This window comes from Corvus moneduloides, chromosome 22 (assembly GCF_009650955.1).
Source record: "Corvus moneduloides isolate bCorMon1 chromosome 22, bCorMon1.pri, whole genome shotgun sequence".
NCBI lineage: Eukaryota > Metazoa > Chordata > Aves > Passeriformes > Corvidae > Corvus > Corvus moneduloides.
In genome coordinates this window covers 1,711,587-1,724,653 of record NC_045497.1, presented here as the reverse complement: position 1 = coordinate 1,724,653, position 13,067 = coordinate 1,711,587, and the positions used below count along the sequence as shown (strand labels likewise).

At 42.6% G+C, this 13,067-nt stretch overlaps 1 protein-coding gene and 1 long non-coding RNA gene across 3 annotated transcripts; one reads left to right on the top strand and one right to left on the bottom strand.

The window, feature by feature from the left end:
• The first annotated feature begins 3,293 nt into the window (after positions 1 to 3,293).
• On the top strand, positions 3,294 to 12,496 carry UBE2J2 (ubiquitin conjugating enzyme E2 J2). 2 transcript variants are annotated; one of them, XM_032131675.1, is made up of 7 exons: positions 3,294 to 3,413; positions 4,916 to 5,046; positions 5,309 to 5,349; positions 7,087 to 7,189; positions 7,295 to 7,433; positions 7,751 to 7,831; positions 9,401 to 12,496. In XM_032131675.1, exons 2-7 carry the CDS (start codon positions 4,916 to 4,918, stop codon positions 9,683 to 9,685), a joined length of 780 nt encoding a protein of 259 aa, XP_031987566.1. In that variant the 5' UTR covers positions 3,294 to 3,413; the 3' UTR covers positions 9,686 to 12,496. The 2 variants fall into 2 exon arrangements, with proteins under 2 accessions (XP_031987566.1, XP_031987567.1); XM_032131676.1 differs by lacking the exon at positions 3,294 to 3,413 and adding an exon at positions 3,939 to 4,028.
• LOC116454741 lies at positions 8,947 to 9,405 on the bottom strand. The gene is made up of 2 exons (XR_004244188.1): positions 9,162 to 9,405; positions 8,947 to 9,033 (listed from the first exon to the last, which is right to left on the bottom strand). It is a non-coding gene; the product is annotated as an uncharacterized LOC116454741 (long non-coding RNA).
• Positions 12,497 to 13,067: the final 571 nt, after the last annotated feature.

Here is a 13,067-nt window from a genome sequence, read left to right as displayed (position 1 = left end):
ACGGCTTTGCCACTGCTCCATAATTGCACCAGGACACGTTGGAGTCATTCCACCCTCGTTAAAAAGATGTTTTTATGGGATATTCCTCGAGCTCAGCTGGCATTTGGAGAGGCTGTGCCTGCTCCTGTGTTCTTTGGGATTATTTTGTGCTTTCCAAAGGGTGCTGGGAGCATCAGATCCCAAATTTTTTGGCTTCCAGACATTTCCATGAGCTCCTTGCAGTGCCCATTGCTCAATGTCAAGGACTTTCTTCTCGCTCCAGCAGCACCAGAACATCAGATCTGGAGATTATTTTCACTTCCAGGCCTGTTTGGCAGAGATCTGGAGATCAGGAACACTTGTAATTTGAATTTCCTGTGCAATCCATCTCATTTGCCTCCAGAAGGGAAAGTTTAGAGCCTTTCCCTGCTGTTTTTCCTGACATTCTGAATTTCTTGGAGAGGTGAATTCACTCCTCACACAAGCACTGACTTAAACTACAATACTTTTTGTATTCCTTTTGAAAATTACAATGCCCTGGTTTTCCTCATTATCCCTGGCATTTTTGCCAGAGTTTTCCGGCAGGTATGGGGAGCAAACCTCAAATTCCCATCCTATCCCATGAAAAACCTGGATGTTGATTTTGACTTGATGAATCAGCAGCTCTAGGGATGAACAAAATGGATCCATCCCAGAGTTCAGAGCATCCCTCAGGAGAAAACTCTCCAGGATACTCTGCCATGAATATTCCCTATAAATTGAGAGGTGGGACATCATTCTGTTACTCTCCTCCTGCCTTGCCCTTATTTTTATGTATTTTTGTTATTAAATTGCCCAGAGACCAGGCTGGAAAAGAGAAATTCTGGGAATTATTTGTACCAGTACCTCCAAAATTCTTCTTCAAAGAAGCAGCAGCTCCACAACTGCATCAAAGAGGGGAACTTTTATCCACTCCTGGCTGAAAAATACTGGGATGTGCTCCTGGATTCCGATCCAGCCATTCTGGAGGCATAAAATCAAAAAAACTGATTAGGAGGAGTGGGAGAGCAGGGATTTACAGGGAGTATTTTATCATTGAAAGGCTCAATTCCTGCTGTTAACACTGGAAATTATTCCTTTGGCTCGAGGGAGGGGAGTATTTGCCCAAAAATTGAGGAAAGCAGCTCATTTTGTGAGGGAAACAAAGCCCTGCTCAGCTCAGCAAGGATCTTCTAAATTCTTCTTCTATTCTATTATTCTGCTTTAAACAATTCAGAATATTTTGTCACAAAAACTCGCTATGGAATTCCAACTGATCCCATGAAGAATGATTTGCTGTGAAGATTCCCTGGCTTTGAAGGAAGTTTGGGAATAAAGAAACCCCGGGCATTGGGATGCCTTTGGAAGGGACACATAAATTAATAAATTAATGACGTTTTAATCCCAGGAACTGGGGATGGAGAGCTCAAATGCCATGGGAGAGCACGTGGGAGCAGGGAAAGGCTGCCAGGGAAAGTGATGGAATGTCACAGCAGGTGGCTTTGCACCTCCAGGTGATGTCACTGCCAGGCCACTGATGGCTCCAATTATCCCTTGGGAAAGGCAGGATGGGAGCTGGATCCTCGGGATGGAGCTGCTCAGCCAGCACAGGGGGGATAAATAAGGAAGAGGATGGAGCTTTCCTCTTCCTGAGTCAGGAAAACGCCAGGATCACGCCAGGATCACGCCAGGATCATTTCCTCCCTCCCAGCACCAAGGTCACGCCCGATCTCAGCTCAGGAGAGGAAATCAAAGGAAAAAATGCTCTGATTCCAGCAAAATTATCAGGGATTTAGCAACGCTTGGCTTTAATTGCTGTCATTTAATATGGGTCACTCCAGGCTGGCTGCTGTGCCGCTCAGCCAGGAGGAAAGGGAGGAAATCCCAGCGGGAATGATGCCTGGGAATGTGAACTTGTCCTATAAATGAACAACATTGATTGTTATCATGGCAGCAGCGATGATGGAAAAGAAAGGTGGTGATGATTCACCCAGGTGGGACCTTTGCTCCAGAGAGCTCAGCCTGGGTGACACCAAAGGATGAATCAGTGAAGCTGGATAAATCCAATTATCCCTTCTTTAGACAGGCATTTAGAAAAATGGGAGCTTTGCAACGATTTCCTCGTGCTCAGCGATGAATCAGAGAGACTCAGAGCCCTCCTCTGGCACTCAGAGGGTCAAAGATGTTTATGAGCAAGGTTTGAGTTTCTGTTGAGAAAAAGAAGAATGGAACAGGTTTGGGGGATTCTGGAAAAGAAAACAATTCTGCTAGATAATAATCTATTGTATTTCTGTGACAAAACAGTGACCACAGGGAAATTTTTTCAGTAAAAGCCACTCTGCTAAAGGAATAAAACCACTCGGGAGGACAAAATCCCAAAAAGAAGAAAAAGAAGACACCTCTAAATTGCTTTTTGGGTAAAGATTAAAGGAGCACTGACTCAGGAGCACTTTATGAGAAATTCGTAACAAAAATTCAAGGAAATGGGGCTATTTCAGACGGGAAAGGTGCTTTAATGCAAATGCCACTGCTCAGAGCTCAGAGCTGGCAGTGATGCATGTCCCATGCACCTGGAACTGGAAGGGAATTCACGAAGGCAGGATGTGATTATTTGAAATAACCTCTGTGCTCTTTTGGCCAGGAATCTCTCTTGGGTTGGATGCAAGCTCAGATTTTTTGGGAAATCTGTCCTAGGGCCTCAACACCCCCACAGGGAAGGATTTCTTCCCAGTATCTACCTAAATCTTAACGCCGTTCCCCCCTGTCCTGTCACTCCATGCTCTTGTAAACAGCCTCTCTCCATCTTTCGTTTTATGCACACCGGGAATCCGTGGAAAATATTCAGATTTATAGCAAAAAAAACCGCCTATGGCCAATCCCTCAGGAAAGAAAAATCAGACAACGCCGTGATCCCCTCCAAATACAGCACTGAGCTGGACTCCGATGGTCTTTGTGACTCCCTCCCCACCCAGCAGTTGTCACAGCCAGAGCTCCGGGAGCGTTTGGACAACGCTCCCATGCCCAGGGTGGGATTGCTGGGCAGGACTCGATCATCCTGCGGCTCCCTTCCAGCCCGGGACGTGCCGCGATCGCGTATTTCTGTCACTTTATATCGCGACAAGGAGCGCGCTCCCCGCGCGGCCTCTCCTCCCCTCAGCGTTTCCCGCCAAGGCGGGACCGGAAGCGGAAGCAGAACCCGCCGCGAGGCCGCGCGCGCGCCCCGGAAGCGCCGCCGCTCCTTCCCGGAAGCGCCGCCCCGCGCCGCCATCTTGGCTGGAGCCGTGAGGGAGCCGCGGCCGCCGCTGCCCGCCCCGCCCGCTCCGCCGCCATCGCGGCCCGGCCGCCCGCTCCCCGCCTGCCTCCCTCCCTCCGCCGCGGGCAGGAGGGACCGCCCGGGGCCTGGCGGTCGCGGAGAGGTGAGCGGGGCCTGCGCCAGCAGCGAGCGGGGAGGAACGGGCGGGCTGCCTCCCTCTCTCCCCCCCTCCCTGCCTTTCTCCTTCTCCCTCTCTTTCCCCTTCTCCTTCCCTCCTTTTCCCATCTCACTCCCTTTCTCCCTCCTTTCTTCAGTCTCTCTGCACCTTTCCTCTCTCCCTTTCAGTCCCTCCCTTCCTCTTTCCCTTCTTCCCTCCTCCTCTGCTTCCTCTTTCCCCCTTCTCCCTTTCATTCCCTCCCTCCTCTTTCCCTCTTTCCCCCTCTCCCTTTCAGCCCCTCCCTCCTTCTCTCTCCCTCTTTCCCCCCTTTTCCCCCTTTTTCCCCTCTCCCTTTCACTCTCTCCATCCCTCCCCCTCCCTCTTTGTCCTCCTGTGCTCCCTCACTTCTGCTCCGTTGTCTTCTTACCCAGATGGGAAAGGAGGATTTGCGGTCGTAGCCCTTTATTTTCCGCCTTTCAGATGTAAATATTCATCCACGTGAGGGTTTGAGGCGTGTTTAAATCCCAATAATTGAAATATTTCGCTGGTTTTTTTTGCTGCCCGTGGTGAAGGTGGCTGTGGAGTGGGCATCAGAACGAATAATTGTGTTAAAATAGAAAGGTATTATTTAATTTATATTTTAAAGTCACAGCTGGTTTCTTTAGAGAAAAAAAATCTTTAATTTTTTGATTTCAAGAGGTGTGACTTCAAAAATAAAATACTGTAGGTTGTATCAATGATTTAGAGCAATTCTGGCAAAATTCAGGTTAAACAAATTTATTCTGAGTTGAGGTGGAATATTTGACCACATATAACTGTTACTCATGGGTTAAAAGTTCTTTTTAAAATACATTTTGCCTATTTGTAATAGAGAGGGCTATAGAAATTTAATAATATGTCATACTGGAGACATTGCTTTGTGTTTTCATTTATTTCTGCCTGAATTTCCTTGTGTAAAATCAAATAACTCCCCAAACTCCCGAGGGGAAAGTTAATTAAATAGCAGCTGTTAATTAGTGTGTGTTCTGTAGGTGAGTTATAAGGGATAATGCTTCCTTTGTCCTGTAATTCAGCAGGGAATTTCCTCCTCTCACCCTGAAGTTTTATTTATTTACCTGGGAGAGAATCATCAGAAATTCAAAATCCTTCACTCCCAAGTCAGGTTCTTGTTTGTTATTCATTTCAGAGAACTGGGTGTGTTAAAACAGTAAAAACAGCAGATGAATTTAATTTAGAACAGGGGTAAATTTATAATTATTTGCTCCAAAAGGCCTTTAGGACAGAAAGGAATGGAGTAAAATATCCCAAGTTGGAAGGGATCCCAAGGATCACCCAGTTCACTTGGGGTTTTGTTATTAAGATTTTATGTGATTCTTGCTCCTTAAAACCCAAGATAATTTAATTTATATTTCAAATACAATCCATAAAGTGAGTTCTGCACAAATCTGGAGCAATGTCCACGAACTTCTGTGTCTGTTCAAATGCTATTTATTAATTGTTTTGATTAGATGAGCAACAACAGCAATAAGAGAGCACCAACCACAGCAACCCAGAGGCTGAAACAAGACTACCTGAGGATTAAAAAAGATCCAGTGCCTTACATCTGTGCAGAGCCCCTCCCATCCAATATCCTGGAATGGTAGGAATTGGGGTGGGAATTGGGGTGGGAATTGGGGTGGGAATTGGGGTGGATGGTTCCTCACTCAAGGACAGAACAAGATTTTCAAGTCTGGCTCCCTCTGTCCTTGAGTTTGGGGAGGTGGAAAAGGAAACTTTGGCTGAGGTTGATCCTGATTTTTTTTTTTTTTTGGATTTTGATGGCTTTGTGTGGTTGGGATTGATCCTGGGGTTTTTTTGGGATATTGTGTGGTTTCCCAGTGTTCCATTTCCCTTTTTTCCAGGCACTACGTGGTGCGAGGGCCTGAGCTGACCCCCTATGAAGGTAAAGCCCTGCCTGTGGTGTTTGCATGGAAATTCAGGAATTCCAGGGGGGTGGGAAGAGGCAGAATAATCCCACTAAAAAGAGCTCCTAAAACTTCCAGTGCCAGTTCAGAGCTATGGGAAAGAGATAAAGAAACAGTGATGCTGCTGTCAATCATTTTCCTGTTATCGAGGGCTTTAATAAAATTTAGTTTAAACTGAAGACAAATATTCTTATTAAATTTCATTATGTTTTACAGCAAACATTCTCTAATTTATGACAAAGATAATCTCAAAATTCCCATTTTTACCACAGAAATGTTCTCAGTGAACTGAGATTAAAATTCTGTTTTGGAATTTTTCTGCAGAAAGGTTGAAATGTAAAAGCCTCATTGATCTGTTGTAGTCACAGAATTCACAGTGGCTTCTGGAGCCTCTCAAAAATGCCTTTGGAATTTGGATTCTTCAGTTAATTCCTAGAAAAATGACCAGTTTGTGTTGGATTAAATATATTTTGGCTGGTTTTCCTTAAATATATCCCAGCCTGGACAGCAGAAAACCCTGTTTGTAAGAGAGAATGTGAGGAAATTCCTGCAGAGTAAATCCAGAGCAGGTTTGGATGATTATCCCTGAGTTTTAGAGGTCCAGGATGAAAAGTTTGGTTTCTTTAGTGAGAGGGGGAGAAGGAATTAGGCAGAGGGGTTTGTTTAACCCATTTTTGGGTGGTTTGGGAGGAGGAATAAATCAGAGGGGTTTATTTAACCCATTTTTGGGGTAGTTTAGGAGGAGGAATGAATCAGAGGGGTTTATTTAACCCATTTTTGGGTAGTTTAGGAGGAGGAATGAATCAGAGGGGTTTATTTAACCCATTTTTGGGTAGTTTAGGAGAAGGAATGAATCAGAGGGGTTTATTTAACCCATTTTTGGGTAGTTTAGGAGAAGGAATGAATCAGAGGGGTTTATTTAACCCATTTTTGGGGTAGTTTAGGAGAAGGAATGAATCAGAGGGGTTTATTTAACCCATTTTTGGGTAGTTTAGGAGAAGGAATGAATCAGAGGGGTTTATTTAACCCATTTTTGGGTAGTTTAGGAGGAGGAATAAATCAGAGGGGTTTATTTAACCCATTTTTGGGTAGTTTAGGAGGAGGAATGAATCAGAGGGGTTTATTTAACCCATTTTTGGGGTAGTTTAGGAGAAGGAATGAATCAGAGGGGTTTATTTAATCCATTTTTGGGGTAGATATGGAGAAGGAATAAATCAGAGGGGTTTATTTAACCCATTTTTGGGTAGTTTAGGAGGAGGAATAAATCAGAGGGGTTTATTTAATCCATTTTTGGGGTAGATATGGAGAAGGAATAAATCAGAGGGGTTTATTTAACCCATTTTTGGGTAGTTTAGGAGGAGGAATAAATCAGAGGGGTTTATTTAACCCATTTTTGGGGTAGTTTAGGAGAAAGAATAAATCAGAGGGGTTTATTTAACCCATTTTTGGGTGGTTTAGGAGGAGGAATGAATCAGAGGGGTTTATTTAACCCATTTTTGGGGTAGTTTAGGAGAAAGAATAAATCAGAGGGGTTTATTTAACCCATTTTTGGGGTAGATATGGAGAAGGAATAAATCAGAGGGGTTTATTTAACCCATTTTTGGGTGGTTTAGGAGAAGGAATGAATCAGAGGGGTTTATTTAACCCATTTTTGGGTAGTTTAGGACTTGATCTTGATGCCCAAGCAGTGACTGCCCTCTCTCTGTGTGCTGCAGGTGGATATTACCATGGAAAACTAATATTCCCCCGAGAATTCCCCTTCAAACCTCCTAGTATTTATATGATTACACCCAATGGAAGGTTTAAGTGTAACACAAGGTAAGGACTTCCTTCCACCTCTTCAGCAATTCCAGCTCTGTGCACAACTCCCCAGCATTCCCATGGCCAATCCAACCCTCTCTGTGCCTGGTTGTTATTTTTAAGGTTGTGTCTTTCCATCACGGATTTCCACCCGGATACCTGGAATCCAGCCTGGTCAGTGTCCACAATCCTGACAGGCCTCCTCAGTTTTATGGTGGAGAAAGGCCCCACCCTGGGCAGCATCGAGACATCCGAGTTCACAGTGAGTTCCAGAGGCTGGGATGGGCTTTTGGGGGAAGCTTTGGGAATTTGGGATGTCTCAGGGATAAAGCGTGGTTGGGATTTTGTTCCTCTTTCCAGCCTCTAGCGCAGAGCCCTGATCCCACAGGAACAACAATTAACATAATTTATGCCTATAAACATATATTTTAGTGAATAATACTCAGAAATTTGATGTTTTAAGTGTTACAAACCGCTTGGCTGCAGGTTTGCACCGTTCCTGTGGGGAATCAGGGGTTGAATTGAAACATAGTGATTGAATTTTCATGCAATTGCTGATAATCTGTGTTTCCTCCCCAGAAAAGGCAGCTGGCTGCACAGAGCTTAGCATTTAATTTAAAAGATAAAGTCTTCTGTGAGCTCTTCCCTGAAGTGGTGGAGGTAAGGGAATATTCATTCATCATTCATTATCCCTACAATAATTCAGTTTTCTGTGCTGCTTCAGCTTCTCCTGGTCAGGATTTTCCCAGACTGGAGCTTCATTTGTTAATCTTGGAAACCTTTTAAAAGGTGTTAATTATTTATTAGAAGAGCCTTTTTCCAGGTTTTTCCTTATCCCTGAGCTGTGTGGGATTTCAGATTTGATTCCTCTCTTCCTGTTCCTAAAGGAGTTCACAAAGCTCTGATTTAGGACCCATTCTCCCTCTGTTGTCTTTTGGAAGAGAAAAGCTTTTTCTCTGTTTCCTTTCTTCCTCAGGCAGAAAGAACTAGAAATGGAAGGGTTTAATTGTGTTTTCTTAGCATTTCCAAAAATGCCAGAGGATGGGAGATGCTTCCTGGTGAACTGAAGGCAGCAGGAGATATTTTAACATGGAATACTTGGAGTCCTAATCCTAAACTCCTCTAATTGCTTCCTTAATTTTTTTTTAATGTCTTGTGTTCAAACCAATCTGGACACACAAGAACTTGACATTTCTGAAAAAAAGTCTTAAAAACGAAAAATAAAGTGGGCAAAATTTTGACCAGTGATTGTTGGTGTCAAGCACTGAATTTGGTCATTTTGGAGGAGTTGGGGAACTCTTGGTACAATTGAAACACAGTTAATTTATGACAATTAAAGAAGTGTTCCATGTAAATGTATTACAATTAAAGAACTGTTCCATATAAATGTATTACAATTAAAGAACTGCTCCATATAAATGTATTACAATTAAAGAACTGCTCCATATAAATGTATTACAATTAGAGAAATTACCTTATAAATTTATTACAATTAAAGAACTGCTCCATATAAATGTATTACAATTAGAGAAATTACCCTATAAACTTATTACAGTTAAAGAACTGTTTACATAAATTTATTCTATTTAAGAACTGTTCAGTATAAATTTATGACAATTAAAGAACTGTACCTTATAAATTTCTGGAAGAACTCATGTTCTGATTTCTCCACTTCCCACCACTGAGCTTTCTTTAATCTTGATCATTTCTTTAATCCTTTAATCATTGATTGGGAAGCTTCTCCCTTCCCTGTGCAGGAGATAAAAGCACCCAAATCATCCCAACTTCCACTTCCATTGAATTTTCTCTTTCCCTCTGCAGAGGATGAAACAAAAGCACCCAAATCACCATGACTTCCACTTCTCACCATTCAGTTTTCTCTTTCCCTCTGCAGAGGATGAAACAAAAACACCCAAATCACCACGACTTCCACTTCTCACCACTGAGTTTTCTCTTTCCCTGTGCAGAGGATGAAACAAAAGCATCCAACTGCTTCAGGAAGGCAAAACCACTTTGGAATCAGTGGGAATTCCCACATCCAGCATTGGTTTGGAGTTGTTCACTTTGGAGATTCTCATTTTGGGAGGGAAATTGTAACAGTTCATTCTTATCCAACTTCCTCTTCTCACCACTGAGTTTTCTCTTTCCCTGTGCAGAGGGTGAAACAAAATCACCCAAATCACCACAACTTCCTCTTCTCACCACTGAATTTCCTCTTTCCCTCTGCAGGAGATCAAACAAAAGCAGAAAGCACAGGAAGAGCTGAGCTCCAGACCGCCCTCGCTGCCTCTCCCCGATGTTGTTCCGGATGGGGATGCCCACTTTGGGCAGAATGGGCACCCCCTGCTGAACGGGCACGTGCCCCTGGCCCCTGCCCACCCCGCCGGGCTCCAGCAGCCCCACAGGAACCACGGACTCTTGGGAGGAGCCCTGGCGAACTTGTTTGTCATCGTGGGCTTTGCAGCCTTTGCCTACACAGTCAAGTACGTCCTGAGGAGCATAGCACAAGAGTGAGGGGACAAAAACACCCCCCAAAAGACCAAATTTTAGTGGTAGTTGGCTCTGGCACTGGGATAAAATTTGGGATTTGTTGCCGTGGGGTTGCGTTGGGAGTTTGGGTGAAGCGGATTTTGCTGCTGGCTGAGAAGTCAAAGCATTATTGATGAGACACTACATTTTTAGTGCTTTGATTTGTAGAGTTCTCCTCCCATCTGTGGTTTGAAATTGGAAAATCTTCAGCACATACTTTTTACTCCATTGAATTTTTAAAAATCCCATCGTTCCTGCATCTTTTATTTTCCTTAGGGAAGAGGTTGGACAGGTGGGCAGGGATCCAAACAGAGATTCCACGTGGACTTGGGAAAAGGGGTTGGTGAATATTGATTTTACAGGAAATTTGGTTTCTTTTAATTTCAAATAAAATGCCCATCCTTGCATATCTAGTCAGTAGTGATTAGATGAGTGGGAAAAACAACACCAAATGTGTCAAATGCGTTGTCAAAATTGTCACAACATCACTGCAGGTTTTCTTTGGCCTCCAGGAAATGCAGTTGGCCATCAGCAAGGCAAAAAAATAACAAAAACAACAACTTTGGAATCAGTGGGAATTCCCACATCCAGTGTTGGTTTGGAGTTGTTCACTTTGGAGCTTTTCATTTTGGGAGGGAAATTGTAACAGTTCATTCTCATCACGAGGGGCCACTGGTGAAACAAAGAATAAAAGTGCACCCACCCCATGGAGAGAGTTGGTTGTGTGTTCCAAAAATCTGCATTTTTTGGCTCTGGGGATGGAGGGAACAGCACCTGGGAAGGGAAAAATTCCAATTATTTCAGTGGGAATAACGAAGCAGCTCCCTCAGAGGCAGCTGAGTTTGTGTAAACCTTTCAATTTCATTCCACTTCAAGTTTTGCTTAAACTCTTTAAAACCATCAAATCCCAACCCCAAAATTCATCTGCTGAGGGAAAACCTTCAGTTTAGTTCCACTTGCTTCAAGTTTTGCTTCAAGTCTTAAAAAAAAAAACCAACCCCAACCCCAAAATTCATCTGGGATTCTGGAAATATTTTGCCCTCGACCCCAAATTTCATTGGAAAATCGGGAAATATTTTCCTTTTAGGTGTGATTCCCTCACACTTCCCCTTCAGGTGGTGTTAAATGAAATACTGAGGTTTCTTTCACTGTATCCAACACTAAACTTCCCAAATCTGTCTGATTTTTTTTCTTTTTTAATTCAGTTTGCTTGATTTTTTTTTTTTTTAATTCATTTTCTCCAAATGCTTTGTTTTAGAGGCAAACTTGGTTGTGCCTTCCAGAAGTGACAAAACCCCCACAAAAAGGGTCCTAACAGGGCTAAACCCCCTGAATTTCATGGTAAAGTCTTATTTGAATGATTCTAAAAAGCCCCAAATAAATAATTCCTCATGTGTTTAAGAATCTTCTCAGAACTGCTTTATTTTCCCTTCCAGATTTCTTCTTTTTTAGCTTCTCCTTGAGGAATTTTAAGCAAAAAATCTCCCAAACCCCTGAATTTTGAAGCAAAACTCGTGAGGCAGAACTCAGAGCATCCCAAAACGTCACCAGTTCCCTGCTCTAGGTAGGAATCCCCAAAATTAGAACAGAGATTAGAAAATCTTCACTAAAAAAATTCCTAAATCTGATTTTCCTGACTTCAGGATGTGAGAAAAAAAGCTAGGTTTTAAAATAGGTGTATAAATCCTTGATTATTTATTTTCTTACCAAATCTTAATTTATTACTTGTCTTTTTTTTTTTTTTTTAATTTACCTCTTTTGCTTGACCAGCTCTTGGAAAAGTTGTGCTGGGAAGAGTGGGAACGTCCTGGTTTACCTGCAGGGCTGGGATTTTCAGGCTGGCTTTGGTTTTTTCCCTGATTTTTTCTCCAAGCAGAAGCACCTGGAGCTGAGATTTTAACCCCTCTCAGTCCTTTTTGTGTTCTCCCACTGCCTTTTCCTGCCTTTTTCCATTGCTGATCCACCTTTATCCTCTCCCATGGAAATTTTTATCCACAAAAAAAAATCCCCGAAAGGAGGCTTTGGGAGCAGCTTTTGGGACCTGTTCCTAACCAAGCTCAAAGAAAAATCCCTGGAAAAAGTGAATAAAAGGCTTTTTATGACATAAAAAAAATGGGATTTAAGCTACACCTGAAGGTGGATCCTGTTTTTAGGGAGTGGAAAATCGGGAACAAAATTCCTTTGGTGAAACCTTGGACATGCTGTGGGGTTGGTTTGTTTTTTTTTTTTTTTTTTTTCCCTAAAAATGGGTTGTATTTGAAGGCCAAAATTCCAACTGCAGATTTATTTTTAATTCCCTGGATTTGGAGGAAGACTTGAGAATCATTCCAGGTGCCATTTGTGGGATGCTGGGAGCAATCCCTGTGGATTCCAGGAGTTTGATCCAGCTCCTTGCCTTTGGGAATGGAATCTTTATTCTCTTTTTTTGGGGGGGTTGTGTTCTCCTGAGAGTGCAGGATCTCAGCTTCCTGTTCCCAAAGCATGGAGGAAAAATTCCCATGCCCTGTAATTAAATTCAAATTTCCCTCTCAGGATATAATCTTGGAATAAATCCTTGACTTCCATGCTGCAATTCCATGGATTTCTGTAAAATTGGTATAATTTGATGGTTGGGAGCTTTCCCACATTTAAGAACTCTTCATTTTTTAATTAAAAAATCCTGGATTTTTGGGAAGTTCTCCCCTTTTCCCTGCAGATTCCAAGGTCATGGAAGTTCCCTCGCTCCAGGAATGTCCCGAGGAGTGGGAACGGCTGCATTGTAATGTTTGTTCATAATAAACATCCATGAGAAATTAACTTTGTGGGGCTGTTCTTGGGAAAAAAATCCTTGGGAAGAAATGGAATTGGGAATATTTCAGTTCATTAATATAGAAATATAAATATATGGATGAAAAAACAGCATTTTTCCTGATTTTTTTCCCTTTCCAGTTGGATTTTCCAGCCTCCCTTCAATATCTCAGTGTCTTTTCTTCACCCCCCATTTATAATTCCAATTATTCCCTTAAACCTTGTGTTCCTAAAGGTAATTTTGGAATAGATTTGAATACTTTCTGCTAATCATTATTAATTTCTACTAATAATTATTGGCAATTAACGGTTAATTTGTCAGGGAGGGAAATTCCGAACGAGGTGATGCCGTTTGCATGGAAAAAATGTTATTCTGAAAGCAGGAAAATCACATTTCCAGTGGAAAAATCACCCCCACAGAAAAAGGAATGAATTTAATAGAAACTCCGAGCATTCCCATATTCCTACAAATTGTTTTCCGAGCCATGAGTGAGGAGGGTTCATTAGGATTAATTGGGAATTCTTAATTAGCGCTGAAAGCTTTGCCCCACCCCGGTTCTTTCCTATTTGGAGCGAGAGA